The sequence below is a fragment of the Periplaneta americana genome, chromosome 5 (assembly GCF_040183065.1).
Source record: "Periplaneta americana isolate PAMFEO1 chromosome 5, P.americana_PAMFEO1_priV1, whole genome shotgun sequence".
Classification (NCBI taxonomy): Eukaryota; Metazoa; Arthropoda; class Insecta; order Blattodea; family Blattidae; genus Periplaneta; species Periplaneta americana.
Window position 1 is genome coordinate 57191612 of NC_091121.1, and position 26458 is coordinate 57218069.

The 26458-nt window shown below is 36.1% G+C and overlaps 1 protein-coding gene across 1 annotated transcript in view; it reads left to right on the plus strand.

Moving 5' to 3' along the window:
• Positions 1 to 21444, plus strand: part of LOC138699657 (protein takeout-like) — a 34074-nt gene extending 12630 nt beyond the window's left edge. The window contains exons 3-6 of the mRNA XM_069825698.1: positions 5357 to 5492; positions 11623 to 11756; positions 18130 to 18279; positions 18410 to 21444. Coding sequence (XP_069681799.1) covers positions 5357 to 5492; positions 11623 to 11756; positions 18130 to 18279; positions 18410 to 18564 — 575 coding nt within the window. The 3' untranslated portion in view covers positions 18565 to 21444. The remainder of the gene's footprint in view (positions 1 to 5356; positions 5493 to 11622; positions 11757 to 18129; positions 18280 to 18409) is intronic.
• The last annotated feature ends 5014 nt before the right edge of the window (positions 21445 to 26458 follow it).

A 26458-nucleotide genomic window follows, 5' to 3' on the forward strand; every position in this document is an offset into this window, starting at 1 on the left:
CATGTTTTCTTCTTCAGTCCTCAGGCAAGCTGTGCATGCAGTTTCAGAGCTTCAGTCCGTGTGTGTGGTTAGTTGTGATCAGTTGAAATGTTTAAAGTGATCGAGCACCCCGCCGACTGTGAGATGCAGTCTGTTATCCGTTTTTTGAATGCGAGAAACATCAAACCAGCTGACATTCATCATCAACTTTGTGAGGTGTATGGTGATGATGCCATTAGTGATGGAATGGTCAGGAGATGGGTTAGAAAGTTCAACGAGGGCCGCGTCTCTGTGCATGACGAGCAGCATACCGGTCGGCCATCTTTGATCAATGACGATTTGGTGTGTGCTGTCGATGAAAAAATTCATGAGGACAGGAGGTTCACAATTTCTTCGCTTTCCTTGAATTTTCCACAAATGTTGCGGAGTGGTTCGCAGGCGGGTGAATTCTACAATGAGGGGTAGAAAGACTTGTGCCACGATTCGATAAATGCCTCAATAATGGTGGAGATTATGGTGAGAAGTAATTGAAGTGTGGGGAATACAATGCTACAAAAATGGTTTGTAAATATTTTCCCGTTTACTTTCTACACCCTTTTGGAACTTACTTTAAGAACACGCCTCGTACAACTTAGATTACATGTTTAGGCATACAATATCAATACTACACACACAAGAATTATTTTTATCTTTATTCTGTTATTAGGCCATGGTAGAATTCAGAGTAACCATGACCATGAGGAAAAAAAAAAACTTGACATTGCAATCAGATCTTTTTTTTTCTCTCTTTTGTGATTGGAATAGGACCATGATAAAGACGAGGTAAGTTATCATGTGAAATATGATTTACTGTCTTATTTTTTCCACGCTTGCTTTTTTGTTTAGAGAATACATTGTGGATGGTAACAATATAACATGGAATTTCCGCATTTTTAGAGACATAGGATCGTCAGAACTGAACTGAAACCAGGCAGCTGTTATCTTGAGGTTTGGCTCCTTCTCTATTGTTTGCTCTGCTAGCCCTATATCCCTGAAGTATTCTTGTTGCATATGAACAACCTCACATTGTTTGCTTGGCCTTGCATTGGCAATAACCTCTACCCATGTGACATGCTACAAGTATGATTGTCCGCCATTTTATTTCCGTTACAACGTTATTCAGCTCAGCAACACAATCAAAATACTACAGCCTGGAAGTAGTGTGAATATCAACAAGATGATGGCAGCACATGATGCGAGATTTGCGATACAACATTTTTGAGCCGAAAACTCAGTTTGGTCAAAAACGGACTTCACAATGTTATTCTAGGCAGCCATTCGAATATTTAAACCACAAAATGATACATTTTGATACAGTGAACGAAGAGTAATCCAATCTATCTCTAGATAATAATAATAATAATAATAATAATAATAATAATAATAATAATAATAATAATAATAATAATAATAAATTTATGTTGTAATATAGGCATTATAAAACTAGTCTCGAAATTTAGTTTCTTCGTTCTTAATGAAAATTAGTTTGAATTATCAACCGCGTCTGGAGATTTAGTTCCTTCTGAGGCAATGGAGAATAATAGGCATTATCTATCTTGTCTAGAGATTTAGTTTCTACGAATGTAATAAAGATTAATTGGGATTATCAATTTGCCTAGAGATTTCTACGGACATCATGAAGAATAATTGGGATTATCAGTTTGTCTTGAGATTTAGTTTTTAAGAACGTAATGAAGATTAATTGGGATTATCAATTTGTCTTGAGATTTAGTTTCTACGGACGTCATGAAGATTAATTAGATTATCAATTTGTCTTGAGATTTAGTTTCTACGAACGTAATGAAGATTAATTGGGATTATCAATTTATCTTGAGATTTAGTTTCTACGGACGTCATGAAGATTAATTGGGATTATCAATTTGTACTGAGATTTAGTTTCAACGGACGTAATGAAGGGATTAATTGGGATTATCAATTTGTCTTGAGATTCAGTTTCTACGGACGTAATGAAGATTAATTGGGGTTATCAATGTCTTGAGATTTAGTTTCAACGGACGTAATGAAAATTAATTGGGATTATCAATTTGTCTTGAGATTAGGTTTCTACGGACATACTGGAGATTTATTGGTATTATCAATATGTCTTGAGCTTTAGTTTCTACAGACATAATGAAGATTAATTGGTATTATCAATATGTTTAGAGATTTAGTTCCTACGGACGTAATGAAGATTAATTGGGGTTATCAGTTTGTCTTGAGATTAGGTTTCTACGGACATACTGGAGATTTATTGGTATTATCAATTTGTCTTGAGCTTTAGTTTCTACAGACATAATGAAGATTAATTGGTATTATCAATATGTTTAGAGATTTAGTTCCTACGGACGTAATGAAGATTAACTGGGGTTATCAGTTTGTCTTGAGATTTAGTTTCTTCTGTGTAGAAATTGTAAGCGTTTGCAATTATGACTGGACATAGATCGTTTAGACCAGGGCCGGGCATGAGAGCGGCTCAGTCTAGTCGGCCAGAGTTGCTCTCGCTCCGAAAGGCACTTCAATTCCAAGCCAGAGCAGAACGCCCACGCAGTGGCGGACTCGCATTACAGCTACCTTCCCTGCATTAATGTAACAAGAGCCACGGTTGTTCTAGTCATTCAGTCTGTCAGTACATAATAGTTTATAAAGATATTACATCACTCCATTGTACATTACAGAATTTATAACACTAATATTAATTTAATGAAATAAACTTCGCTCTATGCACACACACAAATCATTACGCTTATTTACATAACCCATACGCACATACTGCAACCTCCTCACCACGGTTCTACGAGACAGGCGTATGGCTTCCACTTCCCCTACTGCTGTGGACAGAGTTCATCTGCCAATATAATTAAACATCGCTTGATGAATTCACCTTCGTTGAATGTTTTCAATTCCTTTGCAATTTCGTGGCAAATTTTGTAGCTAATTCTCATGGCCGATTCACTAAGTGCATTATTGCCATCCTGTTAATATATAATATAATATAATATAATATAATATAATATAATATAATATAATATAATATAATATAATATAATATAATATAATATAATATAATATAATATAATATAATACAATACAATACAATACAATACAATACAATACAATACAATACAATACAATACAATACAATATATGATATGATATGATATGATATATGACCAAAAATTAATACAACTTAAAGAAAATGTTTCTCAGGTACTACATTATATTAGAGTATATATTCGGTATTTATATTGCATTATAAGTTATTATAGTACATTTAGTAATATATAATTTTAAATTATACAAATATTATGATATATCATAGTATAGTATATTACAATTCATGATATATAATATTATATATTATATATCGTAATACTTGTATAATTTAAAATTATATATTACTAAGTGTATAATAACTTTAATGCAATGTAAATATCAAATAGATACTCTAATATAATGTGCCTGAGAAACATTTTCTTTAAGTTGTATTAATTTATGGCGTTCATTACCAACATATTTGTCATATTCAGTAGCATGCTGTAAAGAATAATGTCGTTGGATATTGAACCTCTTAATCAGTTGGAGTGTTTTATGCCAAATTAAACACTTTGCTAATCCACTGCTCTCTACGAAAAGAACTCCTCCTCCCATGATACATTAAAAGCAATGGGAGTAGCGATCCGCTTTAGTCTATGAGCGGAAGCTCCTTCTTCAAAGTTCGCCTTCATATTGCAGAGTCACCACTGCACCGACACTGAATGACGTACAGTATGCATACGCCACAGCGCTCGCGAGACAAGCTCTTTAAAGCACACAGCGCTCATTTCTCAGAATCACGTAATATGCACAGCCCTGGTTTAGACAACTCTCCAACTAAAATAATTATCTTAAATTGAATTCATTAACACATTCCAGGGTCTTATGAATAGCCTTCTTAATTCCCATTTCACATATGAAGTTGAACAGAATACCTAGGTAGGCCTACAGTATAGCTCGAATGTGTGGCCTTTCCTTACCAGGAATTTCAGATGTAGTGACAAAAGAAAAATTGCTGCACCTCTAGTCCGAGTATAAAACATGAATTAATATGACTATTACACTCTTACTACGTCATACTACTTTCGACCAATAAAACGGTACGAAAGGACGTATTTCAACCAATCATGGCTGCTTATCGCACAATTTTATCGCGTCCCTAGCATTTGTTTAATTTTATCGTGTCCCTAGCATTTGTTTCTTTCTTTGCCAACATTTGAAACTGCGCTGGTCTGGACGTCAAAAATATATATAAAATTACAAACCACTCCAGTCGATGCACAGCAGTTTCAAATATGACTCGCATTGGCATTCAAGAACAAGAATTAATAAAAATCACTGATCATACCTATGCATCTTCTGAAATCCGATTTACAAATAAATGAAGAGCACCATTCGGAAATCCTGAATAAGCTGAATACACCATGTAGGCCTAAATCAACGAGTTCCACTTCTATTACGCACACGTCCAATATAACATCAATTGAACCACCAACCACATTCAAATTTGAAAATTGTACATTCAATAATTATTCCTTTTAAAATTATTCATGTTTATTTTTTATGTCATCGTCGTTAATTAAAACTTTTCTAACACTTGTGTATATTAGTTAGGTTATGTTATAGCTTCTGCTCTGAGAGGATAAAAACAACTTCTGCTATATGATATTATGGATAGTCACGTATCAGAGATTGTTTAATATTAAGATTTATTGAATAGTAATCATTACAGTGTCTGTATAAAGACACTACTGCCATCTAGCATGCATCTAGCGTAATATTTGTAATGTTGAGATGGTACAATAATACATTTGAAGACAGTTGTATTTTCGTAAGTCAATTAATATTTTATTGTATTGGAGTACTTCGTTACTTCTAATCTTTATATACTTTCTTCTAATCGTGTAATAGTCAATTAAATCCCACTCGAGTTTTGATTTTTTTCTAGATAAATCAAAACGTCTAGTGAGATTACTGTTGAATAAAGACTTAAAAATTAAAGTAAAAATGAGTATAATTTAAAAGAGCTTACTTCATAATATTGTGTTTACACTTTTGTACAACATTGGCTTTTCATGTTAGTGTTCTTTATTTTCAACTCTAGATACTTATATGGAATACAATTTAAAATGTTTCAGTAATAAACTAACCAAAATAATCAGTTTTATCACTTACTAATCAATACAACTCTTTTATGAAACATACCGTACTTCCCTCTGCCTAAGTGCAGTGGGTTCTAATGCGTGTCTTGGTTGTCCAGGAAACAACTGCCGATGCAATCTAATAAGATCTTATTTTCTTTCAGGTGATAAGAAGTATCAAATACCCAACTTAAATCCACTGAATTTCGACCAAATAAAAGTGGCACAATCAGGCCTCACGCTGACCTTCAAAGATGTCAAGATATTCGGCCTGGATCAAGCGCAGTTGGAAAACATAGAGTAAGCACTGTCAACTTTGTAAAAACTCTAACATGTGTCTGTGTAGTGTTCGGGTTACTATTAAATTTCAAACATCACTGAAATAAATGTCTCCAAAATTCCTAAAGCATGTAGCTCCTACGATATCTTCTATAGTGAGAATGCAAAGTTTTGCTTTACCGTCATGCGGGGTTTTTGTTGACGGCTGCTACACTCGTGTGCGGTTATGTTTTTCTTGTGTAAGTAGTTGTAGGTAACTGCAGAAATGGAATGCTGGCAAGATAAATAGTACCTAAAGAATATTTTCACCACTCGCACTGGTCTGTCGCTCGTCTCTAAATTAGGCCTACCCTCTGCCTGAATGTGGGATCAAATTTCGCCCAAAGTGTGGATTTCTGTTCTCTTGCATTATCAGCACGATTTCTGACGTTCTAGAAAAAAAGTTATTCAAGTCCTACAGTTTGTCTACAAAGTGCAGGTACGCACATACAAGCTTCGAGTTTTTTTATTGTTGTTTAGTGAACTGTCTGAAGACAGGTCTGAACCAACAAGGCACCATTTATGATGCAATTAGGCCAGGAGATAATGGGGTAGGGTGGTCAGTTACTTTCCCCCTCCATTGCATAATGTCACCGACTAGCCACATACTATACTAGTCAAACTTCAGATGTATACAAACATTTATTCTTTCTCTGACGCATATCGTCAAGTGAGATGTACTACCTGATAATATATGTACAGTGAAACCTTTCCTTACAGACACCCCCAAGATATGGACACTTCTCATATACGGACAGATTTTTATGTCCCAACTGAAATAATATAGAAATAATGATACATTTAACTCTCGTTTACGGACACTCCCAGAGAGGGACACGGACAGCTGTTACATAGTCCTAAAGCTTGCTTTACCTCCTGACTGCGGACAGAACTTGGATTTCAAGACTTAATGAGTTACAAAAATGAAAAATTTAGTTTTGAGACCTATAAAGAAGACAGTAAGGGTCTCGTAGGCTACCACTAGCCCAGCTGGCTACCCCTTGTTAACACGAAACGGGTGGATAAACAAAGTCATAAAATTTAACCTGTCTGATGGGTCCAAGGTTTCCGAGATAGTGAAATTGTATTCGACACATGATAGGGTTAATGGGATTATTCTCTTCACTTCAATCAGTTGTACTGTTTCGAGAGATATGGCACCTGAATGTAAAGGTTAAGTTGAAAACTGTAAATTACAGTACTGCATAACTATAGACCTAGAATAAAATTGCATGGTACAGTACTGTATTTTCCTTTATCGATCTTATCCACTGTAGTTCAAAGTTGCAAAGAATTTACTGCAGTGTAGTATACTATATTTAGAATTAAACTACAGTAATACATTTAATTTAAAGCGTGACGGGATATATAATGCATATTATTAATTTACTGTTACATTTAGGAGCCTCTCTCCCAATAAAGGACACCTGCCAGATCCGAACAGATTTTTACGTCCTTTCCATGTCCGTAATTGAGAGGTTTCAATGTACATATCAGCCAGAACCTTAATCAGAGGATAAGCTTCGATTAATAGAGAAAAATTCCCTTATAATAGGCCCAATGCAACACAAATACTTTCTGATAACAAAACAACAAATACTGAACTTCCATTTTGGAGGTCCCGGGTTCGAATTCCAGGACCGGCCAATCTTATCGGGGTTTTTAGTGGTTCCGTCCTTCATTTGAAACGTCTATAGGCCTACTCAACTTAAAAGGAGAGAGAAATTGTAACGTTTTGATAAGAAAGACTTTGCTATAAACTCAGACGTCACTCCTGGTACCAGAAGTGCCTCGTGGTTTTCCACATAGATCGTCTTGCTCCAATATATAATAATTGTACATGATGTACTTATCTCATAGTTATTTGGCTAGTCTCCTAAACTGAGACAACTCATCCTGTGGTTTCCAGTGGATTTCCGAAAAAGCTAAAACAACAGTCGGGGTGAGTCCCAAAAGAAATGAACCACGGACCTACATATCTTACCCACACAAATTTCGGAATTTTCGAAATTAAAGCCTTCTGAAATTAGAGTCTTCGCCTTTACATGTTGTAGAAAGAGTTTACTTGAGGGTCGTTCGCACAGCGCTAGAGCTCAGATCCCTTCTCTTGCGAGGACTGCAGCGTCCCACTCCGCGCTAGTTGTGCAGGCTTTTAACATCTTAGGCGATTATACCCCGTTGCTGTTCTGTCGTGCTTCGTTTTCCCCCTCATGCGATAGCTATTAGGTTACGTCCACATTGGGATTTCCCCTTCAAAATTCTCTAACGTTCCTCTATATGAAATGGCAAAAACCGAAGTGAGACAAGTGGCCAACAGGCTTGGAGATCACATAGACATTTCTTAGCCCCAATTTCCTCTGTAAGTTTTCGCGCACCTTTTACACGTTTAAATAATTTCCACCATTTATTCATTCATTCATGCACTCATCCTGCCTGTGGTAGTGGCCTATTTATTTAATCCTTAAATTCATCTTTAAGGGGAGATTAACTACTCAATACCTCTAATGTTAAACTTGTTTACATAGTGATCCAATTATCTCAGCAAGTACGGAAGATATCGTACTGAAATTTTTATAGGATCAATATACAACGTTTGTAAAGAAACTGACGGAACTTATGAGGATATACAAGTTGTAAAAAGAGTTTTTATTTTTTTAAATTATGTTGATTTGACCAAATATGGAAATAGCATTCTCAAGAACTGCACACATTCGTCGTGATGTAAATTATGGTTGATTACTGCGAACACTACATACAAATGATGCATCAATATTCTTTATTTTTGTTAAATAGATACAAAAACAAAAGTAATGGCATTTCAAGGCAAAAATACTGTAAGATCTAAGATTGAAATAGATAATGAAGCAATAGAACAAGTAACAAATTTTAAGTATCTGGGATGTGATGTAAGTTACAAAAAGGATAATGATATAAAAATAAAATTACAATCATTCCAGACAGTATGTGGCACAATTAATAGAACTTTAAGGAATAAAAGCAGAAAGGAAACAAAAATGAAATTCTACAATGTAATGGCAGTCCCTACTCTTTTATATGGAAGTGAAAGTTGCGTTACAACAAAACCTGAAGTTAGTAAAATACAAGCGGCAGAGATGAGATTCTTGCGGAAAGTAAAAGGATGCATGAGATTAGATAGAATTAGAAATGAAGATATTAGGCAGGAACTAGGAGTATACCCACTTATTGATAAAATAGACAATTACAGACAAGACTGGAAATTACATGTAGAGAGAATGGATGACTACAGACTTCCTAAGAAAGCAATAAATTATAAACCAAAAGGACGAGGAGATCAGGGACGACCGATGAAAAGATGGAGCGACCTTTGAAGCCGGAACGGGCAATTGCCCATACCATGAAGTGAAGAAGAAGAAGAAGAAGAAGAAGAAGAAGAAAAGAAGAAGATACAAATAAAGAATACTGATGCACATTGGACGAAAGTAGAATATTTTTTCAGATCAAATTATAATTAGACTGACTCGGTTAAGAGAGAAGTTTTATTGAATTTAGTATTCCCAAGAAACTAATCCCATTAATTAAAATGTGTCTCAGTGAAACGTCCAGCAGGGTCCGTATAGGCCAGTTTCTGTCAGATCTCTTCCAATTCACAGCTGGTTAAAACAAGGAGATTCACTATCACCTTTACTTTTTAACTTTGCTCTAGAACAGGGTTCTTAACCTATGGGTCGTGACCCAAACAAGGGTCGCCGTAGCTTCCCGAAATAATAAAATTAAAGAAATGTTAATTAAAGTAGGCTACTTGGAATTATGATTGTACTTTATAATTATTGCTTATTATGAAATATTACAAATCTATATTAATAAATAATTGCTACACTTATTTACTTTGTTTTTATTACAATAGCACTATTTAACTTCAAAATAGGCCCATGGGTCACGTAAGTTTATCGCCCAGTTAACTTTGGGTCTTGGCCAAAAAGGCTTGGAATTGGACGGGCTACATCAGCTCCTTGTTTATGCGGATGACGTGACTATATGAAGAGAAAATCGACACACTGTTAGGAAAATACGGGAATTTAATTTGAAGCATGTAACGAGATAGGTTTGAAAGCAAATCACGAAAAGACAAAGTATATGATTATGTCTCGTGACCAGAATATAGTACGAAATGGAAATACAAAAATTAAAAATTTATCCTTTGAAGAGGTGAAAAAATTCAATTAGGCCTATTTTGGAGCAACAGTAACAAATATATAAGTGATACTCGGGAGGAAATTAAATGCAGAATAAATATGGGAAATGCCTGTTATTATTCGGTTGAGAAGCTTTTCCCATTCAGCCTGCTCTCAAAACAACTGAAAGTTATAAAACAGTTATATTACCGGGTCTTCTGTATGATTGTGAAACTTGGACTCTCACTTAGAGAGAGGAACAGAGGTTAAGGGTGTTTGATAATAAGGTGCTTAGAAAAATATTTGGGGCTAAGAGGGATGAAGTTACAGGAGAATGGAGAAAGTTACACAACGCAGACCTGCACGCATTGTATTCAACTGACATAATTAGGAACATTAAATCCAGACGTTTGAGATGGGCATGTAGCACGTACGGACGAATCCAGAAATACATATAGAGTGTTAGTTGGGAGACCGGAGAGAAAAAGACCTTTAGGGAGGCCGAGGCGTAGATGAGAGGATGATATTAAAATGGATTTGAGAGAGGTGGGATATGATGGTAGAGACTGGATTAATGTTGCTCAGGATAGGAACCGATGGCGGGCTTATGTGATGGCGCAATGAACTTACTGGTTCCTTAAAAGCCATAAGTTATTATTTTCATTTAAGTTTATTAGAATTAGACGTAGGCATATATCACTTAATGTAGGCTCATTTCATTAATACAGCCTATTGTTGTCAAAATGTGTTTTAACATTTCATCCTTCTATCTTTTATAGTTCGTGAGAAAATGGGAAATTTGCACAAAAAAAGAACTAAAATGAACTTTATTTTAAAAATTCAAGTCGTTTTTTAAAAGTTATATTACTTGATGAATCTGCGCCTTTTAAAATAGAAACCTTGTATATTTATTTTGATACGATGTGTTCAGTGGTTATTGAGATAATGGGTCATTAACTAAGAAAATTTAACATTGGGGCATTGGCAGTATAGGGTAGCTAATATCCCCTCATCTAGCCTAAAAATTACATATCGAGAATAAAGAAGTTTGTTACAATTCAAGGAATTTCATAATTGCATACTTTATTTATTTGAGGCTGTCGTAAGGGAGAAGATTTTTAAGCTATCCTACACCTATCACGAGCGAAAGAAGTAAAGATTCATTTTGTATTCAGTTTGTATTACAGACATACAATTATGACACAAGACGAAATGTTAATTCAACATTAGTAGAACCTAAATGTCTCACATCCGCTGGTCTAAAGCACAGCATAAATTTTGGCCCTCGGTTGTACAATGCTTTAATTAAATTACACCCAGAACTTCTAATATGTAACCCACTAACATATAACAAGAAAATTAGAAACGTGTTAATATCTCCAATTTAATGAAATAAATTTATAGCCTAACTTATGTATATGAATTAATCAACCTATATTATATTTGTATTCTATAATTTTGAAATATATATTAGTCCTACTTTTTACGTGCGATATTATTCTTCTCTAGTGTTAATATTATATTATATAATTCCATTGCCGCTGTAATTATATTTTAGTTCCTATTTTATTTTACTTATTTATTTATATTATTATTATTATTATTATTATTATTATTATTATTATTATTTATTTATTTTAATATTATATTTGAACTGCGACCGAGCACGAGCGCTGCTCATTCGGTCTCAAATTTTGTTAATACTACTGTATCTTCTTTTTATATTGCTTGTATTATTTTATTTGAATTTCTCTTTGTTTGTTTTGTAATTATATTTCTTTATTCTGTATATTTGAATTTAAATAAAAAAAATAATAAAAATTTTTTTTTTTTAAATATCCACTAGAAAAATTCTGCACATAATACAGAAGGAAGGTTTTTGCTTGTTAAATAACTGAATGAAGTTCATTGTTTCGCTAATATAAAATTAATACGCATTCACTTTGTTTTTTCCACAGCATGGACTTCGACAAACAACACTTCGCGTTGTGGTTCAACATGCCGTTGCTGAACCTGCTGGCCAAGTACGATATAAAGGGACGTCTCCTGGTGTTGCCCATCACCGGAAATGGTGATTCTAACATCACGCTCGGTACGTACTAGGAGCATGACGTCACTCGTGGCATAACAATCAGGAGCAAAATTTGTACCAAAAATACACAAGTAAACACGCCGCACTTCTTAGGTTGCAATTTGTGTACAGTTTATAAACATAGGAGTTATAATGACAGAACAACGTGCACAGAAGATCGATGATGTGAAGACTTGACTAAGAAGAGAACAAATGAAATTCAAAAGGGCAATTTATGGTTTGTGTGTGTATCCAAGGCCTACTCTTTCACTTACGTGATTCGGGTTCCGCATATTGCGGATAGATGGCAGGACCGTGGCCCATTTTCAAGTTGCACATCACTTCGACGGGCCACGCTGTGCATTATGTGTATCTGAGGAGAGTTATGTCGTGTAGTCGGGTGAGTGTATGTGTAAGTGTTCGTTTCGGGATCCGTGGTGAAACAAAAAAATTTCAGAATTTCAAATGCTTACTGTAACAACACTATGAGCCACAGCCAAATTCGAATATTTTATTAATAGTTATGCCAACAACCAACGTAACTTGTGCGATCACGCTCAATAACGTCACCTCCCCTCGCTACGGGCATGAGAGCGTCGCAATTTCTCATAAAATTAACCGTGCTGTGCGCCTCTCTCTGTAATATCTCGGCAACGAGAGCAGCTACAGGCCTATGCGATGACTCTTTGATTTATAATCTCGAATTCTGAAATATTAAAGTGACAATAGGTACGTACGATACACTTTGAGTGAACCATATAATGAAAAAAAAATTGTTGTGAGGTAGAACTAATTCGAATGTTGCTTAATATCACCAGAAAATATATTGCATTTCCTTCATTAGTTACTTACGTAACAAAAATACTGCCTGCTGCATGCACCGCTCTGAAAAATGATCTACACTCCGTGGTACTCGGGCTTTAGGGCGAAGACGCGTCTACATTCGGTAATATCGTTGTCAGAATCTATTACTCAAAGTGATTTATTAACAAATAAAGTATTGGTCCTACTCTTAAAACGTAGGCCTGAAGGTTACAGAAACGTTATTGCATACTATTTCTTGGAACTGAGAACTGTTATGTAAAGACTTTTGTGCGAGATCGTGCGTATTTGCTTGGTTTCCGCACAAAACCAACCCGCGGCAAGTCTAACATTCCACATTCAGTATTCCCAACCGAACACACATAACAATTTCCCTCTTCTTACCGCTTAAGTGACATAGGCTATTCATTTTACTGCTTTAGGCTTTTAACATATTATTTTTAGAGACGTTCAATATAGTAATAATTATAAATTGGAAACTTACCACTGCAATTTCACCTAAATTGCACTGTTAATTATTGTTTTTAAATATTTGCAAAAATTAAGTAACCTCTACAACTCCACTGAAGTTACTGGATTCGTGATGCATGTAACATTAAGGAAGCCGTTTGTTTTAAGTTCGCATTTATAGACTGGGGGGGGGGGAAGACAGACGTATATCACGGCCTGCTGGAGTATAGTAAACACAGAAAACATTTTAAAGCAACAATGTTGAAGATAGATATTTTTGTTTTCCAAAATTGCCTTCATTGAACAGAAACCAAGATGGAGATTTCATTGCAACTAATTAGAAATTCCTCTTTCAGGTATGTAATAAACGACCTTCGCACAAGATAATGTACGATACACGAGCGGTATGTTTTCTTTCAATTCTCGGAAATTAAAAAAGCTCAACTACGTTTCTCTTTTTCAAACTTTTCCTCGAACATGAAAACTTCAACATACCGCTCTTGTAACGCATGTTACTATTATCCATAATTGGTATCTATACTGGTATTTATTTCATCCTCCATAGCAACCTAAACAATGGCTTTATCCACAGCACTGAATTAATAGTATATTATACAGAGTCTTTCATAAGTAACGAGTCTACCGAAAAATGAACTATTTTGGATAATTTTTGAAATTATGTTCATTCTCACGAGAAAGAACCCTGCCCTGTGCCGTACAGTCGATTTGGAAACAAACATCCCTTCCCCCAGCCGCCAGAGGAAGCCATTTATCCATGTGTAATGTGCATTTGATGTCAACTTCAAATGACATGGAGCATGGCCTTCTATATCTACGCCATGCCTATACACATTATTGTGATAGACTGGAATGGTAAAATGCCACGCAGCCGCTTAAAGTTATGGCAGAAGAGAAAAACTGCTGCCTGGTTTGAACTTGGAAATAGTGTCGCTCAAATTAAGCGTTTATTCCATAGACGAAGTGTTTCCAGGCAGGTGGATCGGTAGCACAGGCCCAATCCGTTGGCCTCCGCGATCATCTGATTTGACTCCCCTGGACTTCTTTTTTCTGGGGATTCATCAAGGATCGTGTCTATGCAAATAAGCCTCGCATTATTGATGAATAGTGGAACGAACTGAACACACGATACAAATGGTTAAGCCTGACATGCTCACCAGAGTTCATGAAGAGTTGATACGTCGCTTATAATTGTGCATTCAGTACAACGGAAGACATTTTGAAAATTGTACACCATAATTTGTCAACAATTGAAACTGTTTTCACATTTAAGTGATGTAATAAAGGTTTAAAACACTAACCATTCTTTCGTTTAGTTACAACTTGAAATCGCTGTTCGACATCCCTAATTTAGCAGCTCTGGCGGCAAGAGGGAGGGATGTTTATTTCCAAATCGACTCTACAGCATAGGGAAGGGTTCTTTCTCGTGAGGATGAACATCATTTAAAAAATTATCCAAAATAGTTAACTTTGCGATAGACTCGTTTACTTATGAAAGGCTCTGTATAACGACATACAAAAGTGGAAATTTTTTACCGAGTAGGTGGGAGTCTTCCAAGGCCCACGAATTAATGAAGCTACTTTTGTAACAGTCGTATACAATACTTTATCTACGTTGTTCGTTATTTGTCAAAAATTGGAAGAAAATAAATCTATAAATTCAATTAGAACTATTAAATCTGTTATATCAGTGAATAATTTTATTCTTTATGATTCATGACGTCTGCTGTTTTTTTCAAGTTTTTCAATTCCCTCGATTTTGTAATGCACTTCACAAACCTGTAACATTGTTTGCAGTGTCATCTTTTTAAAATTTCAAATACAATATATTTTGCATTGAAAATTTAGAGCAATATTATCGCACTGTAATGGTAACTAAGTAACAATAAGTGCACTGTAATGGATCTATTTCAGTATAGTTTTATGTTACGAAGAATGGTTTCCCTAGCAACAAGTTTCTGTGTGGGAATTATAACTTTCAAGGCGTAACAACAATAGCTGTAAATACAACAAAAAACACGATCGTGAAAAAATAACATAGCAATGTATTTTAAATTTTATTTAACTACTGTATAAGGCCGAGTGCACATAATAATCAGAAGCGGCGCGACGCGACATTTTGTCTGATGGTACTTTTCTCCCATTGATTTCTTATGATGGGGTGCACACAAAATCAGATACGGCGCGACGGTCGTGAGCAGACACAAGGAGACACGGAGAGACAACATCGAATGACTGCTTTAAGTTCGTCGCGAGGACACTGATAGCTGCAGTGTATTGCGCATGCTTTAGAAGTGGCTATGATTGCACGCATTCACTTTCTACAAATACTATATTGTTGTGTAATGCACGTTTTTCATAATGAGCTCGATGAGCATAAATTAGTTGTTTTAGTACAGGAAAGATACGTTCTATACACTGTTTGAAACAATATCACGACAATAATGTGGTTTCTAAAAATATGTGAGAAATTGCAAATGAGATGAAAGCACCAGGTGAAAATTAATAATAATAATAATTTGTAGTACGCCTACTTTTCTGCTGTATACAGTCACTCATTATTGATTTGATTTATTATATTATTTTACTTTATTGTGAGTCGTGAATTAATCATAAAAGTACAAAATCACGTTTGTGCACTACATTAGTAGTATTTAATTTTAAGACACTTAGATTTTTAGGCGTAGGCGTTCTTAGGAAATAATAACCACATACACTAAAATTTCTCATATAGATAGTCCTCTTTCATTGACGCCATTTTCTAGCCTAGTTTTCCATACCCACACAGCTAGCAAATAAGTTGTCGCGAGCAGACTATGCTAAGCTGTCGCGAAGCGTTGTAAATGCAAATATATGCAGTACGAAAGTGTCAAATAATGGCTTACTTTTTCCATGACAATCAACATATTAACAACCATAAAATCCATACGTTCATTCATTTATAACTTCTTCACAAACAACACATTACAAAGAAAAGACATACAATTTAAAATCGAATTAAGATACCAATACTGAAACACAGACACCAGTAATGGATAAACTATTGTATAATATATGAAAGTAAACAGATTTTATGCGCTCGTGGAATTTACCACCCTTTCCTCTTCGTGCATAAAATCCAATTTGACTCTCTTATACTATAAATTAGTATTATAAAATACGTATTTCTAAGATAATGGGATAAAAAATTATACTCTCAAATAATAATTATTTCTGTAAAATCTAAGCGCACAGAAACAAAATGGTAGAGAACGTTTCCATTCATACTATGCTAACGACTCGTCTCTTAAAAGGACTGTCATGGAACACGTACCACGCTGTATAACTATGTAGGTTATACAGAGTGTTTCCAAGGTGGTGTTACAAACTTTCAGGGATGATGGCAAAGGGCACATGTATCAATTTGAGATAAGGAACCCTGGTCCGGAAATGACCGAGTCGAAAGTTACAAGCGAAAATAGTTCTGTGGAAATGAAATAATTTTATTCCTCTGTACACCTTATTTATGTGTATTTATCTGTGCATATTACACATACTGTATTCATCTGACGTTGTTTACGTTGTCATATCAATTGTTGCCCATAGGAGCAAGCACGCGCTTCAGAGCTCAGGAGAGCCTGAGCGCTTTACAGCGGAAAGGAAAGAGACAGACGAAAGAGGCAGTATATGCCGCTTGGTCGAGCTATATACAAGGATGGCCAGCACTGATTCAATAGATAAAGGGAAGAGAACTTATTAAAACTGTATCCATGTTCATTTTTAGATTTGTCTGAGAAGTATAAGTGCATTATAAGAATGTAAGTTTTAATTTTAATGTTCATTTTTCACAAGTTTGATTTTTTTATTCAAAAGAAATATTTTCTCAACTTTTTTTTTATAGAGAAGTGAAATTTTCAGATATAGGCCTATTTATTTGGTAGCCTTACAGAATGTTTTCGTAAATCTAATATACCGTAAATACGTATTACTGAGGACAGTGTATTGAAAATTTTGAAAATATTCGCATGGAAATTGTTTGTAAGGAAATGAATTAACAAAGCAACTACTGTTACATCATAAACAAATGATACGTGGCCATGTGTTGTAGAAATGTCAGCTCTATAGCTTCAGCACATTTCGAGAAAATAATTTTATATTCTGATCATAGGAAGTTGCTAACCAATATCACCTTAAAAGCATAAGAGTTTTGTTATGGAATATTAGTTACAGTTAAAACATATACCTAGGTAACTTTGCTTTGTACTGTAATATTGTTTTGATTAGTTTATTGATTACTTTTACAAGGCTAAAGGTACCATCAATATCAATTCCAACTTATCATGTCATACTCAATCTCTTTTTTTTTGGGGGGGGGATAGCACTTTCTTTATGGATGATGTGTTTCATCCATTTAGTACAGTAGCTATAGTTGTACTACTATGGAGTTTATGTGAATATTCCTTCTTAACTCTTTATTATGTTATTAACGTTTAAAACACAACTTCTATATTAAGAAATTGGTATTAGTACTTTTATTTAGAGACAATATAGATACTGTAATATCAGACAGAAAGAAGCCATATAAAAATAACGACATAAAATTTCACGTTCCGTTTGAAGTTTGTGCACCACTATTTTCTTAATCCAACAGGCTGCTTATTCATATATACAAACCTTCCTTTTTCCATACTTAGCGCTTGATGCCCGCGCACAACGTCAAGGTCAGAAAAATGCGCTTTCTTTGACATCACTGACTTACAGTATTCTATTCAGTGCGCTCTCTGAGGGGTAGGAACAGAAAACTACAATGCAGATAGCGTAATGTGTAACGGACATGGTCGGTCCTGATATGCACGTCTGTAGACAGCAGTGTATGTGTACAAGTTGCAGTGTCCAGTCGATCAGTCCTAGTGAAATGGAGGAGTACACGAGGGCGGAATAAGCAGACCTGATTTTCGAATACGGATGAGCCAACTATTTTTGCTTATAACTTTCGACTCAGTCATTTCCGGACCATGGTTCCTTATCTCAAATTGATACATGTGCCCTTCGCTAACATCCCTGAAAGTTTGTAACACCACCTCGGAAACATCCCGTATAATGTTGTTATTTTTTATTTTTGCAGTCAATAATAAATTTAAGTTCGACGTGGACTTCACGAAAGAAGACATCAAAGGAAACGTGCACGCAGTGTTGAAGAATCCAGCTGCCAACCTCACGCCTGGGAGAATGTATGTCCACTTGGACAACCTGTTCGGCGGAGACAACCTTCTCGGTAAGATCATGATCGAAGAACACAGTCATACTTTAGCACCGCTACTTGATCTATTCTACATCGAATCCTACCAGGAACTTCCAAAAATCATAACAGCTGACATTAACTAATTATTCCTTGTTGATCACAGGAACTGAAACGAACAACTTCCTGAACGAGAACTGGCTGGAAGTATTCAAAGATGTGGGGCCTTCCATCACCGAGGCGATCGCTCAGCTCCTGGGCAAAATCATCAATAACATCTCCGCCCATTTTCCTTACGACGATCTTTTTCCGGAGAAATAACCTGAGTGTGGAGCATATTAATACGAGTTATTTCCGTCTTGCAAGTCTTGTCCAATAACTTACATATTACTGTATATCTGCAGTGCCTGGGAAAAGTGACACAAGTCAGTTTCCACAAATCTTTTTCGATAATTTATTGACAACTTATGGAACATCTGCTCTCTTGGAAAAAGAGACATAAGTATTTCTCCCATTACAATAATTCATACAGAAAAAAATCAAATCGACATAAACCAGTGTAAGTTGTCAATAAATTATCAAAAAAAGGTTTGTGGAAACTGACTTATGTCACTTTTCCCAGGCACTGCTGATATGGTGTATCTAGAATTACACAGAGCTTGACAAGCATAAAATCTTTGATAGTCGAGTTCTTAAATATAGGTCACAGTGCAATAATTACATTTCACTGAACGCTAAACGCTATGTCTCCAATAATAGGTGTGATTCTGTGGATCCCGTTAAAAAAGTTCATGAGAATTTTATATAAACATCAAACATTTCTATAGAAACAATAGGTGTAGACATCAATCCAAATTGGAGAGTGGAAAAGCATAAGGGACTATGTACCAAAATCACTATCCTGCAGTAGAACTGAAGAAATGTTCATTTCTATGACATACAAAAATGTAAAAAAAAAAAATCAATATATACCGGTACATACCTCTAGCCATACAAAATAAGTGAATGAAACCACGAATGCATTTGAAACATAAAACTGTTTATAAAATATAAAGGGCTAAACCGGGCAATATTTGCTTGCAATAAGAACTAACTTTTGCAATTATTTTAGAAGAACAGAACGCCAACCAATCACATTTTTATGAACGAAGGTACTTAGATAAATTATGATACTGTTCCTCCAAATAAGGCAGCCTTGCCAGTAAGTTTTTTTTTTATCTCAGCACTGATGTTATCCAAAAATCGCTGTTCCCGCAATAAGATGGTTTGAACATAATTATGTTCACTCTTTTCTTTAAATAAGGGATGCGTCTTCAATTTTCTATATCCGAGTATGTCTTCTTCATGAGCACTACACTTTGCTCATCTGATGTCACTCATAATAATGATGCCTGAGGTATGTTCAGTTTAGTTGTAATTGTGAACATATCTACTGTTTCTTGTATGTTCAAGAAGTCTGTAAGTGTAAATATTACGAGGTTATGTAACATAAAGATTTGTAGGATAATATACTTGCATTTTTATCCGTGATATTTTTATCTTTTACAATTCTCTTATTAACAGACAAAATTTTTCCCTGCCACTTTGTCTGAAAGATTCTGATTGCTTCCTTTGTTTAGATACAACGCAGACAGCATGCCAATTTATCGAATATTGCAGAACAGATAGAAAAAAAAAACCCTGATCACATATATATCAGATTGGCCATTTCTAAGTTATAAAATGGCAATATATAAAAGAGAACGGTCGCTAGGCTCTCCACTGACGAAAATGAATTTTTGGAAACGACCGCTAGATGAAGAATATACGTAAACATTAGTTGCAAGCTCCATGCAGTAATACTTTTTACTCCAAGTGAGCTGTACGAATTTCTTCCTCACTGTATCGTTCAAAAAAATTATAAAATTTGAGTGTGCCAGCATTAAATTCCTTCTTTACCCAAATTACATAAAGAAATTATCGCAATATCCGACTTATCGTATAAAGGTAAGCGTTCACTACATCATATCGCACGCATCAGACGAATCGCATGGATCGGAAAAAGACTATCTTTGCTGTAATTGTTATGTAACCGCGTTCACTAGATCGTATCGGACGCATCGCCTGTCGACAAATCCGTCCACGTTTCTCGAATGGGCAACTTTTCCGATGCGTGCGATCATGGCCTTCTTTAATAAATCAATTTTAATTGGTCAACTGTCACTATTATGTTGTGCCATGTTCAGTATCGCGCCAAAATGACAGACGGAAAACTTATTTCGCGTGTAGAAAATTGCGAAGAATGATATAATTTGAGACGTTCCCATTACAGTAATCAAGTCGTTTCTTGCAAATATATTATGTAACCAATATTTCTTTCGTTTCTTCCTCTTCAATTAAGACGCATGAAGCAATAACAAATTCTTATTCGCTAACAGACGTTAATTAATAGACCTAACCTCAACTCTTCTGCTTTCATTAATGCCAATATCGTACGACGTCATGTTTTAAACAGATTGTAAGGGAATCCGATGAGGCGATGAGGTGAAGCCGTTACAGTGAACGCACTGCACTTAAAATATCCGTTGCGTGCGATTCGTTCGAGGAGTGCAATACGATGAAGTGAACGCTTACCTTCAAGTGTTATCGCATATCGCATCAGGATTAAATACATCGCATGGTTGGCAACGCTGCTTCTGTCTCCAGATCTAGGCCTGTTCAGCAATAACACGTCATCTGTTGACGGTCTGTGGAACTACTCATGCTGTTGCCAAAAAATCATATATCGCGGCCAGATCAGAGATAAAACATAGCCTCTTATGAATACATTTGTTGATGTACAGCCTGCTCCATCTATTGCATTTCTTACAAACTCTTTTCAGTTATACTAGAATATAGCCCTTTATGCAGGTTATTGACGATGATATTATAGCCCCTTTCGAGGCAAATTTTTTGAAGAAAAAAAAAAAAGATATTTAGCTCCTTATGATTTTCCATTCTACAATTATTCCAGACTGATAAAGAGTGACAGAAGTGAGTATACACTAATTTCATCTGTTGAACTTCTTGTAGCTATACATTTCATCTACAAATATCACGAGAGGTACAATTTGAGACTAACTTAAAGTGTAGGACTGGCTAGTATTACATTTAATTGTGTAATTCTCTTCTGTTCAAGTATTACTCAGAATTATATTATCGGAAATAAACAAATAAATAACAGTAATATGTTATCATTTTATATATAGCAAAGTAGGTAGGCCTACTTCATGACTTAAACGACCGGAAAATGCAGTCTTATCTGTCATCTGGGCAGCTGACCTCATGCAACAACCCTCAGGACATTTTTCAGGAGCCACCCTAGACCAAATGCTATCACTACAGCTTAAGGCCTGGTTCACACAGGAATTTTATATCAGAGTTACCTACTTCTAGCACAGTTGTTTCCAATAGAACTAACGAGACTGTTCTGCCCGGTCTTTGTGGTCCACGGGAGGCATTTGATTCACTCCTACCTCTCAAATCTGAGGGGCATTCCTCTATCCGCCACCTGGAAACCCGCCCTGAAGGAATAAAGGCTTCTTCCGAAGGCATTTTACATGGGATGTGGGACAGATAGGTTTATGGGTGGGAATAATTAGGGTATTTAGGAGTTCGGATTGATATCGAAAATAATATGAAAACAGAAATAATAAATGTAGAGCATTAATAACAATTTTGATAGTATTTAATTGGTTATTTTATGGCGTTTTATCAACTGCTATGAGTATGTTGCGCCTGAGTGAGATGAAGGTGATAATGCCAGCGAAATGAATCCAGAATCTAGCGCCGAAAGTTACCCAGCATTCGTTCTTAATGGCTTGAGGAGAAACCCTGGAAAACATCAACGAGGTAACATGACCTAGGTCCACACATGTGGAGTAACGGTCAGCACGTCTGGCCGCGAAACCAGGTGGTCCGGGTTTGAATCCCGGTCGAGACAAGTTACCTGGTTGAGGTTTTTTCCAGGGTTTTCCCTCAACTCAATACGAGCAAATGCTGGGTAACTTTCGGTGCTGGACCCCGGACTCATTTCACCGGCATTATCACTTTCGTATCATTCAGACGCTAAATAACCTAGATGTTGATACAGCGTCGTAAAATAACCCAATAAAATAAGAAATAACATGACCTAACCAGGATTTGAACCCGAGCCCACTCGTTTCGCAGTCAGGCATGCTAACCATCAATCCACAGCGATGAACCAATGTTTATAGTATTTTGTTAAATTAGGGTGACCAGATTTACATCGATTAAAAAGAGAACAGAAAATATGTAGATACTTAGATTTAGGCTTAGGCCTATATTATACTTCAAATTACGTCAATATCATTCTATTTTATTAGAAAATATTTACAGTACAGGTTTAGGCTTATATCATATTTAAAAGTGCACATGTTCTTATCTATTTTATTACAAAATAATTATGAAAATAATAATAATCATTTTACAGCTAGCTACATATGGAAGACAAGGGAACTACTGTATAATTATTAAAGAGGGCAGAAAATATCTATTTAGATTTACATTCGCACCTCGATCTCTCGATTTGCTAGCTACCTGTGAGCAACGATAATAGCAAGGGAGAGCAAAGAGAGTTATTATGATAGTTGGCAAAGAGTATATTCCGTCGATGCTGCTGCCATTTACAGGTAAGTTACTTCAGATAATTTCAAAATATCAGACATAAAAGTTACGAAAAGAAGAACATTTCTTGATTTTTTTTTAAATCCACCCGGACCCCGGACAAACCCCTAAAACGGAGGACATGTCCGGACAAAAGAAGACGTCTGGTCACCCTACATTGAATATAAATAGGATAATCAGAGAAAATAAAGTGCCGGCCACAGTAAAAAGAAGAAAATAAATTAAGCTAATTACTTAATACTTGCCACGGTTGCTTTTTTAATTGCTTTATTTTACGACATTTTATCAACTGCGATGCTTATCTAGCGTTTAAGCGATATGAAGATGATAACTATAGCAAAATGAGTCTAAAATCAGAGCAAAAAGTTTTTTTATTTGATTATTTAACGACGCTGTATAAACTACTAGATTATTTAGCATCGATGGGATTGGTAATAGCGAGATGAGGCCGAGGATTCGCCATATATTACTTGACATCCGCTTTACAGTCGGAAAAACCTCGGAAAAAACCTAACCAGGTAATCAGCCTAAGCGGAGATCAAACTCGCGCCCGAACGCAACTCTGGAACGGCAGGCAAGTGCCTTAGCAGACTGAGTTACGCCGGTGGCGCCGAAAGTTACCAAGCATTTGCTATTAATGGGTTGAGGGAAAAGCCCAGAAAAAACATCAACTTGGTAACTTGTTCAAAGCAGAATTTGAACCCAGATCCCCTCGTTTCATGGTCAGAAATGTTGTTACTCCACAGCGTTGGACGTCACTGTTTACTCTTCTCCCACTGTGACTCCAGGTGACGGGTATCGGCTTCATAGAATCCCGGTGGCCTGGAGGTGAATCAATGTTTAACAGCAATTTGCACCGCTTTTTCTGATGGAAATATACTGTAGTTCCTTCAGGCTGTTCTTCAAATCTCAATCTGGAAGTGTGGGCTCGAAAGGCCTGGGTGTTTATTCTTGGTGTTTTGTCTAAAATGCCTGTACAGAACTGGGCATTGATCATTTGTCCATGTTCCATAAATTCTACTAGCAATGGACCTCGATAATAAACAAAAAGCGATAACATAACTTTACCTGCATTTTCTTGTAACTTGAGTTTTTTTAGGACGAGAGGAGAAGATGGAAATATGGGCTACCATTTTGTTTTCCTCATAATAATGGAAAATGGTGTGGCATATTGCTTGGAAATCTTTATTGACATACAGAGTAATTATTCATATACTCGTACAATTTTTCCAGTCTTAAAGATCAATAGTTGCAATAGATTTTTGCATATAATTACATCTTGAAAGAAAGACGAACTGGTACTCTATAGGTAGTAGGATCTAAATATGGGCTACCACAAAAATTTGAAAATAAAATTGGAAAAAACAAAGAAACATAAGTAGGAAAACTGTGTCACATCTGTGGCAATATTCTGTAACAAATAACGCAAATCACGACAGTGAAAATACGGGACGTGTTAACGTGCTGGTAATATGGGCTACCTATCCCATATTTGACACATAGCGGTAGCCCATATTAGCAGCATCGACTCATGAAGGTTTCTAAGATTATGTATGGCAATTGTTGTTCTAAATAAATATTACTCTTATGCCATGAGATCGAGCTATTCTTAATAAGTGCAACACATCAAGCGTGATTTCTAAACATGAAATATATTTCTTTTAAATAAATTTAAACTACATACCTACAAAAACTTTTAAATTGATGAAAAACACAAAGAACACACCACAAAGGCAACTGGTTTGTATCTTTGTGCACGTAGACTCATGGACACGAGATATACTTTTAGAGCTTTTTCGCTAGGTAACAAGACCATATACTGTATAGTAAAAAACCGACGTAGCCCATATTACCACTCCTAGCCCATATTTCCACCTTCTGCTCTACATCTGGTGAGTTTCCATTCCTTGCTACATCGACCCGAGTGTCGCTCAAAATGGTGACACCAGCATTCGACATCTATTACAATGCGAAAAAAGAACTGACTACCTTCCTCGTGATATCGTCTGAGATTCTATTTTGGCAGATTGTCAGAAGTTCGCCTTTCTGCTCAGCAGTTAAAGATTGTGGCACCTATACCCACTTCTCGCAAACTTTACGATACTGCAGATTTTTGTGGAAAACTTTATGGGTACCTGCCTGGCTCATATTCAGTGATAAGCTGAGTTCGCTTATTATTATTCTCCTATTCTCTCGGACAAGAGCATCAACATGTTGAATTGAATTTGACGTGATAGTCTTGCGAGCTTACCCTGGTCGTAGATTGTCCTGTAGAGATGTACGGCCGGCACGAAACCGCCCATACCAATCCTTCACAGCTGATTTCGCAAGCACGTCCCTCCATGTACTGCAACTATTCTGCGATGGATTTCAGCAGGTGTACGCCTTTCTGCAGTGGGAAAAAAAACTAATTAAAGCACGTTGTTCAGTTTTGGATGCTTCCATTGTGCATCATTCGCTTTAATTTTTTAATTTATTTCGAGGTACAATGATAGACAGGTATTCCAACCACATCTACCAATGGAAACTCTATAACCAATGTTGGCAATGTCCCTAAAGCGAACTCCGGCGATATTCCTGTTTCACATTATAAGGCCGGTAGTAATAATGGTAGTAATAATAATAATAATAATAATAATAATAATAATAATAATAATAATAATAATCCGTGGCGCTACAGCCCGTGAAGGGCGTAGACCAACCAGCCGGCTGCTGGCCTCGCGCCCACATTCTGAAGCAGAGGTGGACGATCATCCAACCAGAATGGAGGTATCGTGTGCTTAGCACGATGATCCCTCCAGCCGTTATAGCCGGTATTCGCAACCGGATTTCGCTGCCTATCGTAGCTCCCCAAGTGCATCACAATGCTGGGTGGGCACCGGTCCCATACACTGGCCGAAATTTCATGAGAAAATTTCTTCTCCCATGAGGACTCGAACCAGCGCGCATTCCGTAACGCGTGTCCTAGGCGGGATGCCTTAGACCGCGACGCCACGGCGCGGGACAAGGTCGGTATTACACTATCAAATTTATTTGATCAAAGAAATTTGAGGATCTTTGATACAAGAACTTGGATGAAAACCATTTTGGACCATTCTTTGACGACTTTCTGCATGTCGTAACATTTTATCAAAGTTACCATGGAAACGACTTGAAAATGGCGGATAAACATCAACTGTTACAGGGGCATCAATATTATTTTTAGGCAGGGAAGTGGAATTACATCTACCTTTATTGTCAGTATAATATGTTTTCTCGATATTTCTCTAAAATATGGAAGGCACTAAAACTACAGCTGAAAATAAAGAGTGAAAATGACAGAAAAATTTAATTATAATATCGGAGTTGTAAAAATACTTATAACTTTACACGAGGAGAACGAGTTTCTTTATAACTCAAAATCCCCCACAATCATTACATTTATAACACTTACACCCTGTGTGGAATGACGGCAGAGGCACACTAATATTATTATTACTTAATTACAAATGGCTTTTAAGGAACCCGAAGGTTCATTACCGCCCTCACATAATCCCGCCATCGGTACCTA